The sequence below is a fragment of the Oryza sativa genome, chromosome 1, assembly GCF_034140825.1.
Source record: "Oryza sativa Japonica Group chromosome 1, ASM3414082v1".
Taxonomy (NCBI): Eukaryota; Viridiplantae; Streptophyta; class Magnoliopsida; order Poales; family Poaceae; genus Oryza; species Oryza sativa.
In genome coordinates this window covers 25,109,447-25,129,890 of record NC_089035.1, presented here as the reverse complement: position 1 = coordinate 25,129,890, position 20,444 = coordinate 25,109,447, and the positions used below count along the sequence as shown (strand labels likewise).

Here is a 20,444-nt window from a genome sequence, read left to right as displayed (position 1 = left end):
GAAGAGAAGGAGAGGAGAAGAAAAAAAAAGTGCTACTGGCATGTGGGCCCCATGTACTTTTTTAATTTTTTTCTGACTAGGATGCCACATCAGCGAAACCACCCACATATACTGCTATGGGACCTCCTTTAAACGGTTTGTGTGAGTTTAGAGGTACACATTTCTAGTTTTGTGGTTAAGGGGCCTCAAAAAATCTCGATGTTAAATTGAGGGACCTCCGGTGAACTTATTCCTAAATATAACAAGTATAAAGTGTAAACACATAAATGAGATGAAATATCTTGTAGGCCTTGTTGCAATGGGCCTTATACGGTCAAAGAGCCCAATTGTATGCTACGAGGCCCACATCACAACCACTCGAGCCCACCCAAATCAAAAGATTTCTCACGCCGATTAGGCCCACACCAACCAACCACCCGATCCAACACACACATCACGCCCCCAGTCAACACCACACCCTGCAAAACCTCCCCCAAACCTCCAATGCTCCACCGCATCGCCGCACTCCGGCCGCCGCCGCCGCCGCCGCCGTCGCCTTGGCGGGCGGCTGCGGCCGCGGCGGGATATGCATCCAAGTCCACCACCCTCCCGCAGAAGCAGCAGCGCGTGCGGGACCACGCCTTCGACGGCATCATGGAGGTGCAGAAGCGGGTGCGCCGCTTCCTCGCCCTCCACTCCCTCCTCCTCTACGCGGCCGCCCCCACCGCGCTCGCCGGCGGCGGGGGAGGGGCCGTGTCCGTGCCCTTCTCCCGCCTCGGCGCGCTCGCCCGGCGCCAGCTCCGCCTCGCGCCCCTCGACGCCGGCCGCTTCCTCCTGCGCCACCCGCACGCGTTCCACCTCTTCCTCCACCCCGTCCACCGCGTCCTCCACGCCCGCCTCACCCCGCGCGCCGCCGCGGCGCTCCGCCTCGAGGCCGACGCCGTCGCCTCCTCGCTGCCCGCCTCCATCGTCCGCATCCGCAAGCTCCTCCTCCTCGCGCCCCCGCACCACCGCCTCCGCCTCGAACACATCCGCCTCCTCCGCCGGGATCTCGGCCTCCCCGACGACTTCGCGGAGTCGATCATCCAAGCCCACCCCGCCCTCTTCCGCCTCACCCCCGACCAGTTCGTCGAGTTCGTGCCCTCCCCCTCCGACCCGCCCGGCCTCTCCGTCGCCGCCGTCGAGCGCGCGCGGGAGCAGCACTACCGCGAGCACCGCAACCCTGGCGCCGGGGAGGAGGACGTGCGCTTCGCGTTCCCCACCCGATTCCCGCCAGGCTTCAAGATCGGCAAGTACTTCCGCATCGCGGTCTGGAAATGGCAGCGGCTTCCCTACGCGTCGCCGTATGCTGACGTCTCCGGCCACGACCTGCGCTCGCTTGAGGCGCGGCGGCGCATGGAGAAGCGCGCCGTCGCTGCGGTCCATGAGCTGCTATCTCTCACAGTTGAGAAGCGAACCACGCTAGAGCGCCTCGCACTGTTCCGTGATGCTCTCGGCGTGCCCAAGAAGATCAAAGAGTTCTTGCTCAAGTACCAGGGCATATTTTACATATCCACGAGGGGAAACCAGGGGAAGTTGCACACCGTGTTCCTTCGGGAGGCGTATTACAAAGGTGAACTCGTTGAGCCCAATGAGATTTATGCGGCGAGGCGGAAACTGGAAGAGCTGCTCATGTTGAACCCACAGAAGGCGAATTTGGACCGAATGTTCACTAGCATGGGTCGTGGATGGGATGAGCTTGGTGGCGGTCGTCGTGGGGGAGCAGAATTGAGGGAGGAGTTCCTTGGTGAAGCGAGTGACCGGAGAACGAATACTAAGGTTGATGGTGAATATGGTGGAGATAGTGGTGATGACTCGGGAGTTGAGTCACTCTACATTGAGTGAGGAGCAGAATCATACCGTGGTACTAAACATCAACTAAGGAAGCTTGCCTTCTAGAACAAGTATCGACACCATCTATGAGCTCTCTTTCTTCTGCTGGTGAATTAACAGTTGGATGCAGCAATGCTGATTGAGGAGAAGATATTACATCCTAAGGCTAAAATTAGAGAGATATCTTGCGCTAAAACTGTTGATATTGTCAAATGAAGACTCTGGGTGTTGGCATTTAACTTCACTGCAATGGTCGGATGGCATCTTTGTTTTGCACTCCGTTTTATGAAGAAGGAACAAAGAGAGAGGCATGAGAACTGAAAACCCTTCATTATTTTGAGCACTCGTTCTTCTGAGTTCTGACTAATTTTTACTGAGTCTTGTGAGTACTCTCAGTCTCTCACACTAGGAGTGAATCTCTCTCTCTCTCCACTTAAAAGGTATTTATATCTTGAGGATTGGCATTGCCATCTCAAAATTCTGTGACTATACTACCTATCATTTCTTATATATCGTATAGAAACAATTGAACTTTTCTGTGCAATAAGTGTTGCAGGGAAACTCCAGCTAAAACTGAATTGTTTGATGTCAGTGTTAATGTCAACATCATATTTAATCTTATTAATTGTTTGATGTCTTCCTTGCTATGTCTTGAGTCTTGGCTAAGAAATCTGGAAATACAGTCCAACAGAATTAATTTGCAGAGTTGATCTCAAGGAAAAGTAAGACTGGCCTTTTGGATCCTTTTGCCGTATCTACTCATAGGCTGTTTGGCTTTGGGGGTTTGTGCTGGGAATTTAGCCTAGGCACTATGCTTTACCTTCTACATAGTTAACGAAGGATCATTGCATCTGTCTATGATTTGATGCATAATCAATGTTTATGAACTATACATTGCAGACATGTTGTCATCTGTCCATTGTGAATTTGTGATAGCTGAACCTTACTATTTAGTACCATATTTTACCTGCCAGCTTTGTAGTTCTCAGAATGTTTAACCTGACTGAAGGTCTAACCTATTAGATATGCGTTCTTTACTATCCAAAGATAGTTGGACTTCTATTCCGAGCGTCATGGTTGTAAACAGCATTAACTGACTGATTAAACAAAAATAGTTTCTATTTCATTTCACTTAGTAACTAATCAGCTTGACTGTTCTTCAAAACATTGTTCAAGTTCGGAACTTTTGCAATCCCTTGATTAATAATGATTCTTCTATGCAAAACAACAAATGTTCACATGTGAATGTAACCTTAATGGCTTTCATATCTGCAATGAAGGAACATGGTACAGATTGAAACGGCAACCAATGCACAGTGCAAAAGACATTGATGAAAAATCAGAAAACAAATATTATAGGAAAAGTCCATTCAGTTTGGAACAGAATGATGAAGGCTCATGTAGCACTGCAGTTGGCATGCCTTATTGAGGTCTGCAGCTTGCTCACTATTTCAAATGCATAGTGCTGGTACGTAGGGGTGAAAACGGTACGGAAACTTACCAGATTCCGGACCTATTTTCGAAAACGGAATCTGTCGGTCGGAATTTTTCGGAAACGGAAACGAATTCGGAAATATTTTCTCGGAAACAGAAATGGAAATGATAAGGGCAGTTTCCGTCGGAACTCGGAATCGGTCGGAAACTTTCCGGAAATTTTCTCGGAATTTCCGGAAATTTTGTGACTGAAATACCCTGGATTCTTTTTTTAAGCACTGAAGAGTGAATACCATGGTGTTTGGCTATTATTTTTTAAAAAATATTTGTTATGCAAATCTAGAGTTACATAAGAATATTTTTTTCCTGCATTGAGATTTATCAACAACATTACTCTCTTAAACATAGATAATCTATTCCATAGATTGTGTTTTGTGATATACGGTTGAGACTTAAAAATTAGTCTTATATGATTGTGTTTATGATGAATTGTTGACTGATGAGACTTGAGAATTGGATTTATCAGTTTGAGGGGTTTTTTATTCCGATAAATTTTCGTTACCGTATCCGTGATGGTTCATTTTCGCTCTGTTTTCGGTTTCGATAATATTCGATTCCGTTTTCCTATCTGGAGTTTCTGATTTCGAAAAAAATATGAAAACGAAAACGATAAAGGTGGTTTCCGTCCGTTTCCGTACCGTTTTCACCCCTACTGGTATGTCTTGTGTCGTGGTTGTGAGTTGTGATTGTCTCTGCCATATGCACTTTTGTAAAAGACTTCAACTCTTCAATATGCATTGGAATGCTGAGTGTAATGAATTGGCAGTCTGTAGGATTTGTTCTTTGTCGCGACCCGGAACAGAACGCTAAAATATTTCCCCACGACATTCTTCTAGATATCATTTGAAACCTTTGAATTTCAACTTGCGTGATATTGTGAAGCCACTAATTAGTACGTGATGTCATCATTGCTATAATGTCTGATATTATCTGCCAAATATGCTGCTATCGTTGGACTCCATTTTACTGCTGTGCAGATGTTTTTACTAAATACTCCCTCCGTTTCAAAATGTTTGACACCGTTGACTTTTTAGCACATGTTTGACCGTTTGTCTTATTTAAAAAAATCTGTAAAATATGTAAAACTATATGTGTACATGAAAGTATATTTAACAATGAATCAAATGATATGAAAATAATAAATAATTACTTAATTTTTTTGAATAAGACGAATGGTCAAACACGTACTAACAAATCAACGGTGTCAAATATTTTGAAACGGAGGGAGTACGTAGTAACATGTTTTAGGATTTATTTTATGTCATTGACTGTGTACATTTTAAGTGTTAACACCCAATTATACTTTAATTATTCTGAATTCTTAACTAACTTATTGTCATCTTGCCACCTGAAATGGTCAGCTCTCCCTTCAAATAATAGTACTATGATCCTCAAGTAATATCATCTAGTAGTAGCATTGCCATCCTCTGCTCATACCAGATAATCGTGCTTGTCATTTTTATTTTGGCCTTCTTGTGTGATGGGGACTTAGTTCTGGTTTGTGCCTCCTATCTAGCTATATGTCCTTTTCTGAAAATTTTTTTGTTTGATAGTGTCATTAGATGCTTATAGTAAATGGTCTATTCTTGTAACATGTATTGATGACAGCATGGGTTAAAGGATATAGGTCTAGTTTAGCAATCGAACATAACCTCATTTATGATGTTAAGTGCTGATGAAGATTTAAATGTACAGAAACAATCTATGTTGTCCACAATCCAACAGACATATTAACCAGGTCTCTCTTGCTCTATTTAAATCAATTGACAGTAAGCTTTTCTATCAGCTTTTGTAACTGCTATCATTTTCGGGTATATCTTTTGTCCTCTACTTTCTATCTGCCTTGTTGTTGCTACTTCTTATGGAAAAAAACATACAGGATTACTTTTGTGCGCCAAATCCATATTCCCTTTTATTTTTTCTCAAACCATTATGCAGTGTTTTGCTATTGAACTGAGCTAACTATTTTTCTTGAATGATCCAGAGCAAAAGAGAGGTGATATAGAGTCAGTACATTGCACTTATTATATCTGGAAATATCATCATCTCTATCATTTATGCTGCCTATATTAGCATCGTACATTTTGAAATGAAGGAAGTATGTGCTTATGTACCATGAAGGGAACCAGGCAAGAGAAAAAAGGTGTATTGTTTATAGGAAAACTCACCGCATAAAAAAATTGTTTACATATTTATGTTACCAGGAATCAGCCAAGAAAAAGGGATAACAGAAATAAAAATTTTCCGGATCTGGTCGTCCACCGAGCGGTAAGCCCATCGCTTGCGGCCATCCCAAGCGAGCCCTCATTTGGTCCCCTTGCTGCTTCAAGCGAGCGCCTTCCTCATTGTCGTCGTAATCTCTAGCTGGGAGCTGAGCCACTGCAGTCACTGTGTGAGGGAAAATGGAAAATCGTGACGAGTCAGAGAGAAGCTGGTCACCGATAAACCATCCTATTGTGTGGTTCCCCTGGCTCCCCCGATGCTCCTACTATCGGATCTGGTAGCGACGAGCTTCGATCGGCGTATCTAGCCGACCTAGCTTGAGGAGGAGGAGGAGAAGCGGTGTCACTAGAGGAGAAGATGTGAAGGAAGGAGAGAGGCTCCAACAAGGAGGGAGCACAAAATGAGGAGTGAATGGGTGGGGAGCGGTGAACCCTCGCTTAGAGGCTACACAGACGGGTGCAGAGCTGCTACCGCGGATGCGCGCTCATCTGCATTGAGCGGGCATGGTTCGCAAATGAAGCTCAATTCTTGTGTTTCTGTTAGCCTGCTTTGTGGTGATGCAAATTGCATGACTAAGCCTAGATTGTTGAACAGACATGCAGGCTACCAACACATTGCTCTTCTCCACGCGCGGGTACAAGCTAGGCTCCGTATAGGCAACCAAACACATTCTTAAGGTACAATTGAATCTATAGATAGCTCTTGCTTAGCTAGGCTAGCTCTTGCCTAGCTCTTACTTAGCACCTTAGTGTTGTAGCCTGTGAGCCCTGAACCACCAAGCATGCCCCCTTTGCCTTTTCTTTTAAAAAACGTATAGTTTAGCACTTGTTGGCGAACAATGATGTTCCTCCAGTCCTCCTATGCCCTTCATATATGTGAATGTTATAAAGGGCTAGTTAATGGGCATGTACCGCCGTGACTTAATTGTATCATACAAAACCCCTATAGATTAGTGTGTTTGAGGTAGCTTATGATAACTGCAGCTTCTTCCACAGTCCAAACTCATCAAATAGTTTATATTTTTATTCATATTCTAAGATAATGTTGTTACAGAACATGAAAAATAAATTAAAAGTGAGAAGAAGATGGAGATTCTCGTAAGCTAGCTACCACCCAACCGCTCTTCAGAATCTTAAGCTCCATCAAACTATGGCAGTTTGTACATATGAACCAACCGTCCAAATCTACGACAAAACTTTGCTTCATTAACAAAATAGGGGCAAAACTGCAAAACATTAAAATGTGAGAGCAAAATAGCAAACTATGGCAGTTCGTACATATAAACCAACCGTCCAAATCTAGGACAAAACTTTGCTTCATTAACAAAATAGGGGCAAAATTGCAAAACATTAAAATGTGAGAGCAAAATAGCAATTGGAATTGACAGTGGGGGCATGAACACAATTATCCCTTAAAGTTATACTCCTACTTTCTTCATCCCGAAATAACTCGACAAGCCCCATCATAGGTTGAGCTGTTTTGGGACGGAGGGAGTAATGAACTTAAAAAACATAATAACATCTACAATATCATATTAATTTCATTAAATCCACCATTAAATATTTTTATATTATATCTTTTGTGTTTAAATATTACTATATTTTTCTATAACTTCAATTGAACTTAAAAACTTCAAATTATAATAAAACTAAAATATCTTATATTCTTAGTTACTCCATTCGTTCCATTTTAAACGCAACCATAAGTTTTTATGTCCAACTTTGATCATCTATTTAAAAAAAAATTAAAAACATAAATCACACATAAGGTAATATTATGTTTTATTAAAAAAAATTAAAAACATAAATCACACATAAGGTAATATTTATGTTTTATTATATAATAACAACAAAAATACTAATCTATTTTTTTTAAATAAGATGGACATCAATATTGCATACGTAAACTTATGGATGGGCTTAAAATGAGACGGAGGGAGTAATTTATTTACTCGTTAGTATATATAACAAATTAGAAACTGGAGGGAGGAGTAAAATTGGAGGCACTATTAATTTCTTATTAAAGGCATGTTAATCAACCGAGGAAAAGAGAAAATCCATCTGCGATTCTGTGTTCCTAGCGACAGAAGGGGCCGGGCGGGGGTAGGGTTCCTTGCGACGGAAGCGGCCACGCACAGGCGCCTGCTCCGCTCGCCCAACCATTACACAACACCACGCACGCCCACCACCGCTAAACAGACAGTCCACCCTCCGCTCCGCCTCGCGCCTCCAAAAACCCTTCCCATCCTCCTCCTCCTCCCCCTAGGGTTCCCGTCGCCGCCCCGCGCCGCCGCGGCCGCCATGGGCTCCTCGCTCCCGGCCAAGGAGGCCAACCTCTTCAAAGTCATCGTCGTAAGCATCCCCCGCCGCCGCTCCTCCTCCTCCTCCTCTTCCTCCCCTCGCGCCTCTCCTCTCCTCTCGTCTCGAATCGATCCGTTCCCCTCCCCCGTTGCGGCGCTCCGCCCGATTTGGCTTTCTGGACATGGGCGGGCTGGCGATTGGGAGGTGCGCCGCCCTGCGGTGGGGGGTTCCACTGCCTGGTGACTCCCCCAGGATCGGTGTGGTTTTGTGCTGTCACGACTGTGAAGCTTTGCTTTGGTTCGGCGATGGTGTGAGATTGGTATTTTGGTGGTAAGCCTGGAGCCACGGGAGCAGTGGTTTTTTTTACCCGTGGTGTGGAAAGTGCTTGAGTTGGGCCGTTAGCTTAGCTTCGCTGTGCTTGCTCGAGTCTGGTGAAGTTGCTGGTGCTAAAACCCGATGATTGGGATTTGGAGTTCTATCGGAGTAATTGTAGCTGAGGGATTTCTGTTTCATGTTGCATCTAATGCGATGTCAGGTCCTTTTGTTAAGTATCATCTACCATGCTATGGAGTGCACTATTGACTCTGCATTATATTGCTGGGCTGGGATGTGGAGATTGACTTGATGTGGCTATTGGGACTTAAAATCTCAATATTGGCCACTAGTATAGTATGGTAATACACAGACTGAATGCAGTTTGTTCTAGTATATGTGGTTGGAGCTTTTGTGATAGTATGACTAAGATGCATGTATGGTCTCTGACATTTTATAGGAGCCTGGAACTATCCTTCATCACTTTGCAGATTTGAGATTGTTTTTGGATGATTGTTTGCATTTATCAATATGCAGTCTTGAACATTCACATTAGTCTCAACTCTCGTGATGTCCTGCACTTACATTTGATGCTCGTGAAAGATTGGTTCATCATATGCTCTGTTTAATAACAGTGTGTATTTGTGTCATTCTGTTAAATTGGTTATCATTTCACGTGCTGCATTCATGATGTTTTCATGTTTGCACATACAGAAATCCTATGAGACAAAGCAATATAAGAAGGGCCTGAAGGCAGCAGATTCCATTTTAAAGAAGTTCCCTGAGCATGGCGGTATGCAGAAAGATATATTTAAGTTCCTTTCGTGTTACTTTACTTCCTGCAATATATATGTTAGTCACATTCACACATTGTGTCTTATTCCCCTGTAGAAACCTTATCAATGAAAGGTTTGACGCTAAATTGCATGGATCGGAAATCTGAAGCATATGAACTTGTTCGCCGTGGATTGAAGGTATGTATGAGTGATACGGTTTTGAGTATTTTTTTGTCTAAATCTTACAATTGTACGAGAAATGGAACTGATTTTACTTGATATATGCAGAATGATCTGAAGAGTCATGTGTGCTGGCATGTCTATGGCTTGCTTTATCGATCAGACAGAGAATACAGAGAAGCCATAAAATGTTACAGAAATGCTCTGAGGATTGATCCAGATAACATAGAAATTCTACGTGACCTGTCACTTCTCCAGGTTGGTGGGACATGAATATTATTTTCCCCTGTCCTATCTTTAAGCTAGTTTTTATTTTTAAAACATTGACCTCCACACAGACTTGTCCAACCTAATACGTTGCTGTGTTTAATCTTACCTATTGCTCACGTAATTTTTCCTGTATTTTTTTTATTCATGCTTTGGTCCATAAGTGTTTGCCCTTATTTGGATTTCAAGTAGTTGCACTTGGCTGAATTTCAAGCACCTATTTGGATTTTAAACATTTGATATTGCAAGAGTTTTACTACCAGAAGATTGAACATCGAGGAACATAACCAATTATTGTTCTTTTTTGTTACTAGCATCATTTTCCAGTGTGCTACAAGCAGAAAGTGTTTTGTTTATTCTAATAAATGATTCTATCTTTATTCCACAGGCACAAATGAGGGACTTGTCTGGCTTTGTTGAGACTAGGCAACAACTTTTAACACTGAAGCCAAATCACCGCATGAACTGGATTGGTTTTGCTGTAGCTCACCATTTAAGTTCCAAGTATGCTAACTTATTTTCTGTTAGATATTGTCATTAAAATATATTTTTTGAGTACTTGACTTGCTCAGACTATCTTATCAAATCTGAGGCCTGTCATGAGACACAACATGTCCACAGTGAACAACGGTGTTGCAGTACTGACTACTGACTACTTAGTGTCAAATATGGGCTGATCTATGATTTCAGTGTTGCACTGGCTATTAAACTGACTTTGCAATATTATGGTGGAACTTCTTTGCACAACTGTCGTATGCCTTTGGCATATCGGTGTTAGTTTCTATTTGTATTTTATTTCTTATGTATTACATGCAGGGTTAACTTGTCTGTTTATTCATTACCTGCTTGGTACCGCACTTGTGGGATTAAAATAGTCATTTATAGTATAAAAACAATTCCATTTAATGTATTTGTCATTTTGTTTCCATCACATATTTGTAGTTCTTCCAAGGCAATAGAAGTATTGGAGGCATATGAGGGGACACTGGAAGATGATTATCCCCCAGAGAATGAGCGATATGAACACAGTGAAATGCTTCTGTATAAGGTGCCTGTCAAAATTCTCTTGTATTTCTGGGATATGATTGCGGTAGCAATGCTGTACTTATACACATTCACACTTTCATGAACAACGAATTATCAGGACATATATGATATCTGTCTGGATTATATGCGTTGGTCATACTGTAATTTGTGTAGCGTTGTATTTTGTATTTTGATGCTGGTTTTGCAGAATGCTGTCTGTAAATACGAAGTGTTCGAATGATGATTTATATTCACTCTCTGGTTCATATTAGTTGAAAACTTGCTGCCGGCCATCTCTTCTTCAAACAATCTAACTTTCTGAATGAAATTGATTCTTTACTTATGTTCTGATTTTATGCCATCACTTTTATTTATGTATTAAGTTCTTTTCATGCTCTGGAAACTAGAAAGTGGAAAGAATTTGCGTTATTTTAATACTCACTTCATCTTTACTTGTTATGTAATGTTATTGCTGTTCCACAGATTTCATTGTTCGAGGAATGTGGGATGCTGGACAGAGCTCTTGAGGAGATGCAGAAGAAGGAGAGCAAAATTGTAAGTCTTATCTTTCTCAATCATGTAAAGAGGAAAAATATTACTCAGAAAGATGGGCGCACATAATTATTTTTTTCTTCTAGGTTGACAAGCTATCGTTCAAAGAACAAATGGCCTGCATTTTGTTGAAACTTGGCCGCTTTGAGGAGGCTGAGAAAACATATAGGTCCCTGCTTTTCATGAATCCTGATAACTACAAGTGAGGCACCTGTGCTGCTTTTTTTTTTTCCTCACTTAAATTTCTTTGCGTCTTCTGGTAAACTCTGAAAATAGTGTGTATGGGTTTTGAATTTCAACATGGACTTATTCTAATATGCTGTTTACATTCCATTTTTATTCCAATTAATACCTTATTTTTAGATTATTGTTATTTTTAAATCTTTAATTTTGTAATTATGCATGCTTTAGGATCTTCTGTAAAATACTCTCTCCCAGTTTATGAGTTATATGATAATCTAGCTCTATTTTATAAATAAGTGTTGGTCAATTTGGCTAATTCAACCAATTTTATCAGTACTTGCATTTGGTAGTTAATCGTGACAACAATCTGGTCTGCAACCACATGAACTATACATGAGGCAGAAATCATATGTTATCATGACTGATTCTGACCCTTCAGTCCTTAACGTATTTAATGTTCATGTTGCAAAACTTTGCATGGAATTGATTTAAGTTATTTCTTGTGTTTGTGCTCTCTTTGCTTGATATATGTATATCACATGCTCTTCATAGGAGGACAGGGGAGCTATACCATTTATATTTCTGTAACATGATGGTGCAAATTTAGCCTGTGGGAGGGTTCTTAGTTCTAGTTGGTACGTGGTGGGTGGTGGGTTTAAACCCAATAGTCCCATATAAACAATGGGAAAATCATGCTTACCAACTTGGCTTGCCCTTTTAAGATAAGTGAGGATGAGAGCCTCTGGTTTTGCAGAATTTACCTGGTATGCAACATGGTATCAGAAATATGTGGCCCGATATGAACCAATTTTCTGTCTGCTAAGACTTGTACAATGGAAGAAGTGGCAAAGAAGGGAGGTGCTTAGTATACCATGTCAGCAAAGCATCCATCTAAGAGTCCAAACTTTCAGTGCAAGTACCTTACAGGTGCTTATATGGTTTCGCAAACTCAAGGTCACAACAATAGGCATCCATGTGCCTGCTCTTATTGGTTGGCTTAGTCCCACTAGATAGTTGCATATAAAACTTGCGGAACCATCCATGCCAACTGGGCTCATCCTTTAGGTGGAGTGACGCTGTAAGGCTAAGTGTTAGGATAAGTTTGATGCATCTTTGCTGCTACAATCTTCCTCTATGACTTAATATCAACTCAATTTTGGAATTCCCTTGTATTCAGGGGAAATATTATAGATACTTGCGTCTATAGCACTCTTCTGACTTACATTGTACCCCTTCTTGTTAATACTCTAGGGATTAATTTATTTTCACTGGTTTTAATCAGGTATTTCATAGCTGTTCAAAAGTGCCTTGGTCTATACTCAGAGAATGGTCAGTATTCCACTGATGATGTTGACCGATTATGCGAATTGTATAGCTCACTTAAAGAAGAATATGGTTGGTCATCTGCTGTTAAGGTAAACCACCTCAAATTGTTTTTATTTTTTCTTTGTTCCTTGATGTTAAATTGTTGAGCTCTCCGGACACACGTCAGTATCTTGATATTGGTAGTATTTATTTGTTTTATATTGCAACACTAATTTTCTGAATTCCAAGTTGTCTATCCATATATATGGTAAGTGGGGCATGCACTGTAGAAGCTGTGAATCTAAAATTGTCTCTAATTGCAACAGCGCATACCCCTTGATTTCCTGGAAGGAGAGAAATTTCAGGAGGCAGCAGATAATTATGTCAGACCCCTATTAACCAAGGTAAATTTAGCAACTTTTAGGAAATACTTTTAGTTTCTAAAAGGTGTCTCGTTTATGGTAATCATTTGTTTCTCTTTACTGTACAGCCTTATATCCTTTTACAATTTGCCAGGCAGCATACTGTTTCTCTTTGTTGCAATTGATTAACATGTCTCATATTTTTAGGGAGTACCATCACTATTTTCTGATCTTAGCCCATTGTACGAGCAACCTGGCAAGGTAATAGCAGTTATGCTACTCAAAATCATTTTTTGTGCTTATTTTTCTCTGTTCGTAGTGTGACAGTTATGAATCCTGTTGACAGGCAAACATATTGGAGGAATTGTTTCTTAAGCTAGAACGTTCAATTAGGACTTCAGGATGCTTCCCAGGAAGGTATGCCTGGCCGTCATTCCATATGCACCATCCATCCTTACTGTTGTTTTTTCTTGTTCAAACTGTAATTTTGATTAATTCTGGCATCTTTTTGGGCAAAAACTGTGTGTTGAACCAGATTCCCTGACTGTTTTGACAATAAATGTAAATTTTTATTTTGAAAAGAAGTTTAGAATGCATTGCACTTCTACTACCCTGTCTGTTTTTGTAACTTTCCAATTCAACGTGCGTGAAATACTTTTAGCCATAATATTCTTGAAGATAATAATATGGATTTATTAGCAGAGTATTTCTAATGTATGAAAAGATTATTGTTGAAATTCCTGTGTAAGCGATTTCCTATCCAAAGGTGTCATGTGTAAACATGCCAAACTGTAAAATAATGATTTGATTAGTCATAGCTATGTTTTTAGTAATAGAGTTATTAGTATTAGCTGTTTCTTTATCTTGTAATTAGCCTAGTAATTTTGCATGAAACTTACTGTACTCCTTTTAATCTGCAAATGTTGGTATGGAGTTGATCGAATTGTTTCTTCATGCAGTTCGCATACGGAACCTCCATCCACACTCCTGTGGACTCTGTTTTTGATCTCTCAGGTTAGCATTGAGCACTTCGTGTTTCCTTGCAAGCTAAAATTTTAGAATTCCTTAATTGCTTTTATTTTTTATCTTTTGAATTCACATGGTCAATTTTTTTCACATGTTGAATGATGCAGCACTATGACAGAAGAGGCCAGTATGATATTGCTCTAGATAAAATTGATGAGGCTATTTCACACACGCCAACTGTAATTGATTTATACTCAATAAAGGTTTCTCCCTATTCCTTCTTCACACCCTCCTGCATCACACTACCTGAGTTTCCCCTTATATATGTTTGTATTGGCAGTTTGTCTAACATATTGTTGTCTGTGTATTTTCTTTGCGGTTGCATGAAGCCATAATAATCTTAATTTCAATTCTATGGTTTCATTACCATGATGTTACTCATAGCATCTCTTTCCTCTTCATTTCCATCCATATACTTTTGTTTTACCTTATCTAAATGTACTTACTAGCTTCAGGATGGTTTATTAATTGTTGTTTTATTTCATTTCACATTATGTTAATTTATGCTATACTATTATCCATACAATTTTATCTTAATTCAATTGCTATTGTGCATGCTGTTACTTTAGGGGAAGATATTGCAGCATGCTGGCAATTTCTCAGCGGCTGCAGCATTGGCGGATGAAGCTAGGTCAATGGATCTCGCTGATCGTTATTTAAACAGCGAGTGTGTTATGCAGATGCTCCAAGCTGACCAGGTACAATAATAATTGATTATATGCGTATCAGAACTTTCTTCTGTTACAGTCTCACTAGCCTTTCTGAAAAAAAAGAAACCCTTTTCTACTGCAGTGTGCTCCAAGCTGTCCTCTGTTATTTGGTTATAGTATATATTTCAACTGCTTATTTTGTAATTTGTGAAGGTTGGTCTAGCTGAAAAGACAGCTGTTTTGTTTACTAAGGACGGCGATCAGCACAATAATCTCCATGACATGCAGTGCATGTGGTATTTGCTCTCATCCTAGTATCCCCCCTCCTCTCTATCCTCCCCTGTCTGATCTTATTTCTTGATCTTTATATCCTTGAAGGTATGAGCTTGCTTCTGGTGAGAGTTACTATCGTCAAGGTGATCTCGGCAGGGCTCTCAAAAATTTCTTGGCTGTTGAGAAGCATTATGCTGACATGACTGAAGATCAATTTGACTTCCATTCGTATTGCTTACGGAAAATGACACTAAGGGCATATGTTTCTATGCTGAAGTTTCAAGATCGCTTGCATGCTCATGAATATTTCCACAAGGCTGCAGCAGGAGCTATCAGGTAGGAGATGCCACTGAACTTTTTTCCTTTTAGTAGTTTTATGTACTTCATTTGGCAGTCTGATAAAACTGAGCTGCATATATTGTAGGTGTTATATGAAATTGCATGATTCACCATCAAAATCATCCACTGAGGAGAATGATGAAATGTCGAAATTGCCACCTGCTCAGAGGAAGAAACTGAGACAAAAACAGAAAAAGGCAGAAGCTCGTGCCAAAAGGGTAAACCTTGAAAGCTCAGTATTGAGTCAATAGCTGTTACATATTTTGATTCTTCCCACAAATTTTTGCAGGAGGCTGAAGAGAAACAGGAGGATGAGACAACTTCATCTCACACTTCAAAATCTGGGAAGAAACAAAACGCAAGACCAGTTGATTTGGATCCACATGGTGAAAAGTTAGTGCAGGTATTCATCACTCATGCTTTTGCTTAGTCAATTTATCACTGTGCTTTTTTTGTTCTTCGTTTAATCCATGCCTGCATAATGCAAGCTAGAGTCTTGAAGATGGATCTGCTATTCTTATTTTCGTAATTTATGTACCTCTTTTGCAGATTGAAAACCCACTTGCTGAAGGAACAAAGTATTTGAAGCTTCTGCAGAATAACTCATCAGACTCGTTGGAAACTCATACACTTTCATTTGAACTCAACATGAGAAAACAAAAGATTTTACTTGCTTTTCAGGTATTTAGTTTCTTTCCTATTGCGTAAATGTGGCCATTACAATATATCTAATTATTTCGGAATATCTGGAGCTTCGGTTTTGCGGTTTTGCCCTTCTCCTTGCTGATGGCAAGCTTATCCAGTTAGCATACGCTTTTCTGATTGTAACTATGGAAACCTCTTTGCTTAGCTAAATCTTTGATGCTCATAAAACTGTGTCCTTGACAAAAAATATATACTGAGATGTGAATTCTCCTCTGTGGAATATCTGGACTCCCACAACTAATAGTTGAAGTATATTTACATTTTATGCTTATGAAATATCAGAATTGCCTAATGAACTTATTGTTCATCCTGGCAATGCTATTTCAACTAAATACGCCTTAACTATAGCAGCGTGTATATTAATAAACTATGCAAGAAATGATTTGATTTTTGAAGCAAAAATTACATCATATTTACTTTGTCTGTCATGGTAAAATGAAATGTATATGGCATTGATTTGAAACCACTGGACATTAATTTGGGCAGGATGCTTGAAAAATGGAACACAGTGAGTTCTGTGCTGCAAATGCTTTAACACACTACTTTTCTTTTGCAATTAACTGTTGTTTCAGCCATAGAGTATCTTTAATACACACCTTTTCGCATTCAACCCTTACGATAACATTGTAATACTTTTCAAAAAAAATATTATTGAAACAAAGAGTGATACATCTATTGTTCAACTGTGCCAACTTAAGACTTTCATGTAGCAACCTACATAGTTGGTCGAAGCTTTAATTATTTTAACAGTATTTGGCACAAGTAAGGCAGTATTAATGAACAATGAATAGCTATATTATCTTAAATGGACATTTCTTTGTTATATATTTATGTTTTTATCTTTCTTTGATTCCAGGCAGTCAAGCAGCTCATTAAGTTGGATGAAAATAGCCCTGACAGTCATCGTTGTTTGGTGAGTATAAAAAATATGGTTTTCACTTAAGCTATTCATTTGTATATTCTGTCAGTCGTGATAAAATTTGTTCGACCTGTAAATTATGTACTGTACCTACTAGTTAGATTTCAGAGTGATTTTTCCTTTGTAAGTCTATTTATGGGCCTGAGATCAATGCCTTGAGTGACATCTTTGGTCCACAGAAAAATATGATCCAATTTTACATTTGCTTGGCAAGATATTTTCTTTACTGGAAATGTGGAATGCACATTTCTTATTCATGTTGCTATATGTACTGTCATTGACTGTAGACCTTGGGCGCATTTCAATTAGCATACCTTCTGCTCATGTTTATGTTGGTTCAGGTGGAAGTTGACAAGCAAAATTCACTGTCCATTATGTGCTAGTAACACCCAGTTAGGAACTAATACAACATTGCAAAGTTGAGAAATTCATAAGTTCTTAGTTTCATATAAGATCAGGGTCACATATCTTTGATTCAAAGCTCAAAAGTATTTTGTTTGGGAGTTGAATGTCAACATCCTACCTTGACAACCTTTGTGTGCTCCTAGTTTGTCATTTTTGGAGAATAGTGGGATGTTTTGTAAGCATCATTCTTAGGGTGCTTAGGGTATACTATTTGACAGTTAGTCAAATCGGAATAGAAGAATTTGGCATGGAGTGCATACATTTATTCAGTTTTCCTTGCTTTTTTAATATTTTAAAAACGATTTCAATTATATCCATTCAACTTGGTTGTTTATAATTTATTACTGCTTGATGTTGGATTTTGTAGATAAGGTTTTTCCACAAGATAAACAATCTTCCCTCTCCAGGGACAGATTCTGAAAAGCTAATTTGGAATGTTTTGGAAGCTGAGCGTCCAGATTTAAGGTTAAGCTGGTTTTTGCATTGCCAATATGCACTTCTTTCGGTTTATTTGACTTGCAAGTTATTGCAGGCAGTTGCATGGGAAGTCTCTTGTTGAAGTAAATAGAAGTTTCCTTGAAAAGCACAGTGGTATACCTTTATTATTATTTTTATGCTTTGTTGAAGTAAAGCAAATACAAGCACAGAGGTCTTACTTTATCAACAATTATGTGTTTTGCTAGCTTCTTTGACGCACAGAGCAGCAGCAGCTGAAATGATGTACCTCTTGGAACCAGATAAGAAGCTTGAGGCAATCAAATTAATTGAAGATTCAGTAAACAGCACAGCATCAGGGTAAGGATGTTACAAACAAAAGAGCACCTATGATTCTATCTGCCTGCTTACATAGTTTTAACAATACTTGGACTTTATGCAGAAACAGTGTGCTTGGTCCTGTGAATGAATGGAAAATTCTAGACTGTATTGATGTTCACAAATTGCTGGAGACAATCTTTGGTGACCAGGATGTGGCAAACAGTAAGTTCCAATGTTGACATACCCAAATTATTTCACCTTGTATTAGTGCTCGCTGGCATTAATCTGCTACTTCTGTCATTGCATATCACTGGGTGCGACGTTCTGTTACCACTTATTACATACTTCTTTTGATGGCATGGCTCAGAGTCAGAATTTCGTGTGATGCCATCATCATTTTATTGAAACTAGTAATATGCCGGGCTGCATGGGTCCATCGATGGGGGTGAACTTTTTTTTTTTTTTGGGGGGGGGGGTGAGTTGATCATAAAGCACTGGATTCACCCTTTTTTTAATTAACCAACCACCTTTTTTTTTGTGGCGGTGATTGAGCGCTGCGCGCGAAGTGGGGGCTGGACGGATGACTCTGATTTAAGTAGTAGAGATGCCTATTTGTATCATGATAATACCAATGGACATTTTAGTTGTTAAACTGCTACAGCACAATACATATTTTGATGTGATATTTTCCTGACGTTACACAAACTCATACCATACCAATTGATTATGTTACTGAAACGTCTCTAGTGATGCAGTTATCAGGATTAACCCTACTATCTCTACAGGTTGGAAGGCACGATGCGCTGAATATTTCCCATACTCAACCTACTTTGAAGGCATTAAGAGTGCTAGTGCTGCCTATTGTTCTGTTGCCAATAGTCTTGAGGATTCATCAGAAAATGGAATTGTAGCAAATGCGCAAATGAAATCAGCAGACGGAGAAACATGCACTTTGAATGGAACTGTGCATATTGTGGATGAACTGAGCAATCTAAGCATTAGGTAATGCGCCATAAGCAGGGTACCTGGTTACAGCTGGAACAGAACACATTTTAGAGCCAGTGCTTAATTAACCAAGAGTGCACACAGAAGACGAGAGATCTAGAGGCGAAGTGCTAGACTGCAAAGAGGAACTTCTTGATGATTTTCATTTGGAATATATTATTGATTGGGAGCTGAGATCTCTTCGGTCTCTGGTGATTTTCTGAGTTCCAGCTTGTACCTTTCGTTGTCATCTTGTAGATGGTGAAAGGATAACCTTTCATCTCCAGTTCCCATGAGGCTTTGCCGGGGTTTGCTGCCTGGCTACATCAGGGCGTGACATTCTTTTGAAGCAGCGGACCTTGAATTTGTTGCACGGTTGGTTTTTTCAGTCGCTCTCCTTGGACTGCAAAAATTTTGGCATAAAACAGGTATAATCTCAAAAACTTTTTTTTTTGTGATATCATGAATATGTTCTTTGCAATAGTTGGATGTACTTGGGGTTGCCCTACCCCTCATTTTGCAACTTTTGATCCTTGGCGCTGTAAAATAGTTAACTCGTGTGGGACATTGATATTGTATTCCCCTTGTCCTGACAAATAATGGCCATTGTTAACCATGTGTGTTTCGTGTGTGCAATACGTTGGGTATGCAACAATCAATCAGTCGAGCTGTTTTGTGGATGTTATCGTGGATTCTGGAATGCTAATTTGGTTTTTACATGGGCAATACGATTATATCATATTCTGATTGGTTGAGATAGGCTGATAAGCTGCGGAAAACTTTTATATCTGTGCTTTTTGTGTTTAGAAAGTAATGCTTGAAAATAGATTATTGATGAAATCCACCTGAAATCAACTCTGAAATTAAGTTGAAGTTTTAATTTGGGATGATAAGAGGCAAATTTACATGGTCCACGGACCCAACAGACCTTTGGGTCCACATGTGAGTTTGCAGTACCGAATCTGGATTGGAAAATTACACCCATAAATATAGCAGCTGGTCTATTCTACTCCCTCTCCCATAATATTCTACAGGTTCATTGTATAATAGGATGTGCCATGGAGTACTAATTAGACAATGCTCCTCCTCCCCATCCCCATGTGCGCGATATTTAAAATCATTGTGATACGCAAGTACATAATTAGTTAACCTTTGACGTCATGATTGTACGGTCTCCCTCCATCTTAAAATATAAGAAAATTTGGATGGATGAGATACATCATAGTATTATGAATTTAAAACACCCAAAATCAGTTATGTTTTTTTGAGACGGGGGAATATATGAACAACCTGATCGATGCACGACACCATCCTCTATCGCGAGCCAGATCGATCGAGGAGAGCACCGGTGGTCGTGCTTGGTCGCGCATGAGAAACGTTACGCGTGAGATGATGTGCAGGCGGTATCCCACAAATGTCTCACACTTCCTCCTAACTTTGCTCGCGTGCTGCTGTTGCAGGCACACACGATCGAACTATCTGGATGACTGGATTGTACACACTTTACAGGCAGGGCCGCCATCCTATGAAATTTGAAGGCCTTGTGCAAAAAATCC

The 20,444-nt window shown here is 40.0% G+C and overlaps 2 protein-coding genes across 3 annotated transcripts; both read left to right on the top strand.

The window, feature by feature from the left end:
- The first annotated feature begins 453 nt into the window (after positions 1-453).
- Positions 454-2,388, top strand: LOC4326607 (protein ROOT PRIMORDIUM DEFECTIVE 1). Its single transcript, XM_015768073.3, has one exon. The coding sequence runs from the start codon at positions 484-486 to the stop codon at positions 1,861-1,863; it is 1,380 nt and encodes a 459-aa protein (XP_015623559.1). The 5' UTR covers positions 454-483; the 3' UTR covers positions 1,864-2,388.
- A 5,443-nt stretch (positions 2,389-7,831) lies between these two features.
- LOC4326606 (N-terminal acetyltransferase A complex auxiliary subunit NAA15) lies at positions 7,832-19,568 on the top strand. Of its 2 annotated transcripts, none has more exons than XM_015765437.3 (26): positions 7,832-7,919; positions 8,895-8,973; positions 9,072-9,154; positions 9,245-9,394; positions 9,792-9,907; positions 10,346-10,451; positions 10,913-10,984; positions 11,068-11,183; positions 12,447-12,579; positions 12,796-12,873; positions 13,039-13,092; positions 13,178-13,248; positions 13,791-13,845; positions 13,965-14,060; positions 14,427-14,555; positions 14,721-14,803; positions 14,886-15,116; positions 15,205-15,337; positions 15,409-15,522; positions 15,669-15,800; positions 16,681-16,737; positions 17,516-17,613; positions 17,681-17,739; positions 17,832-17,943; positions 18,032-18,126; positions 18,690-19,568. In XM_015765437.3, the coding sequence occupies exons 1-26, from the start codon at positions 7,869-7,871 to the stop codon at positions 18,908-18,910; spliced, it is 2,724 nt and encodes a 907-aa protein (XP_015620923.1). In that variant the 5' UTR covers positions 7,832-7,868; the 3' UTR covers positions 18,911-19,568. The 2 variants fall into 2 exon arrangements, with proteins under 2 accessions (XP_015620923.1, XP_015620922.1); XM_015765436.3 differs by having other exon boundaries at positions 18,026-18,126.
- The last annotated feature ends 876 nt before the right edge of the window (positions 19,569-20,444 follow it).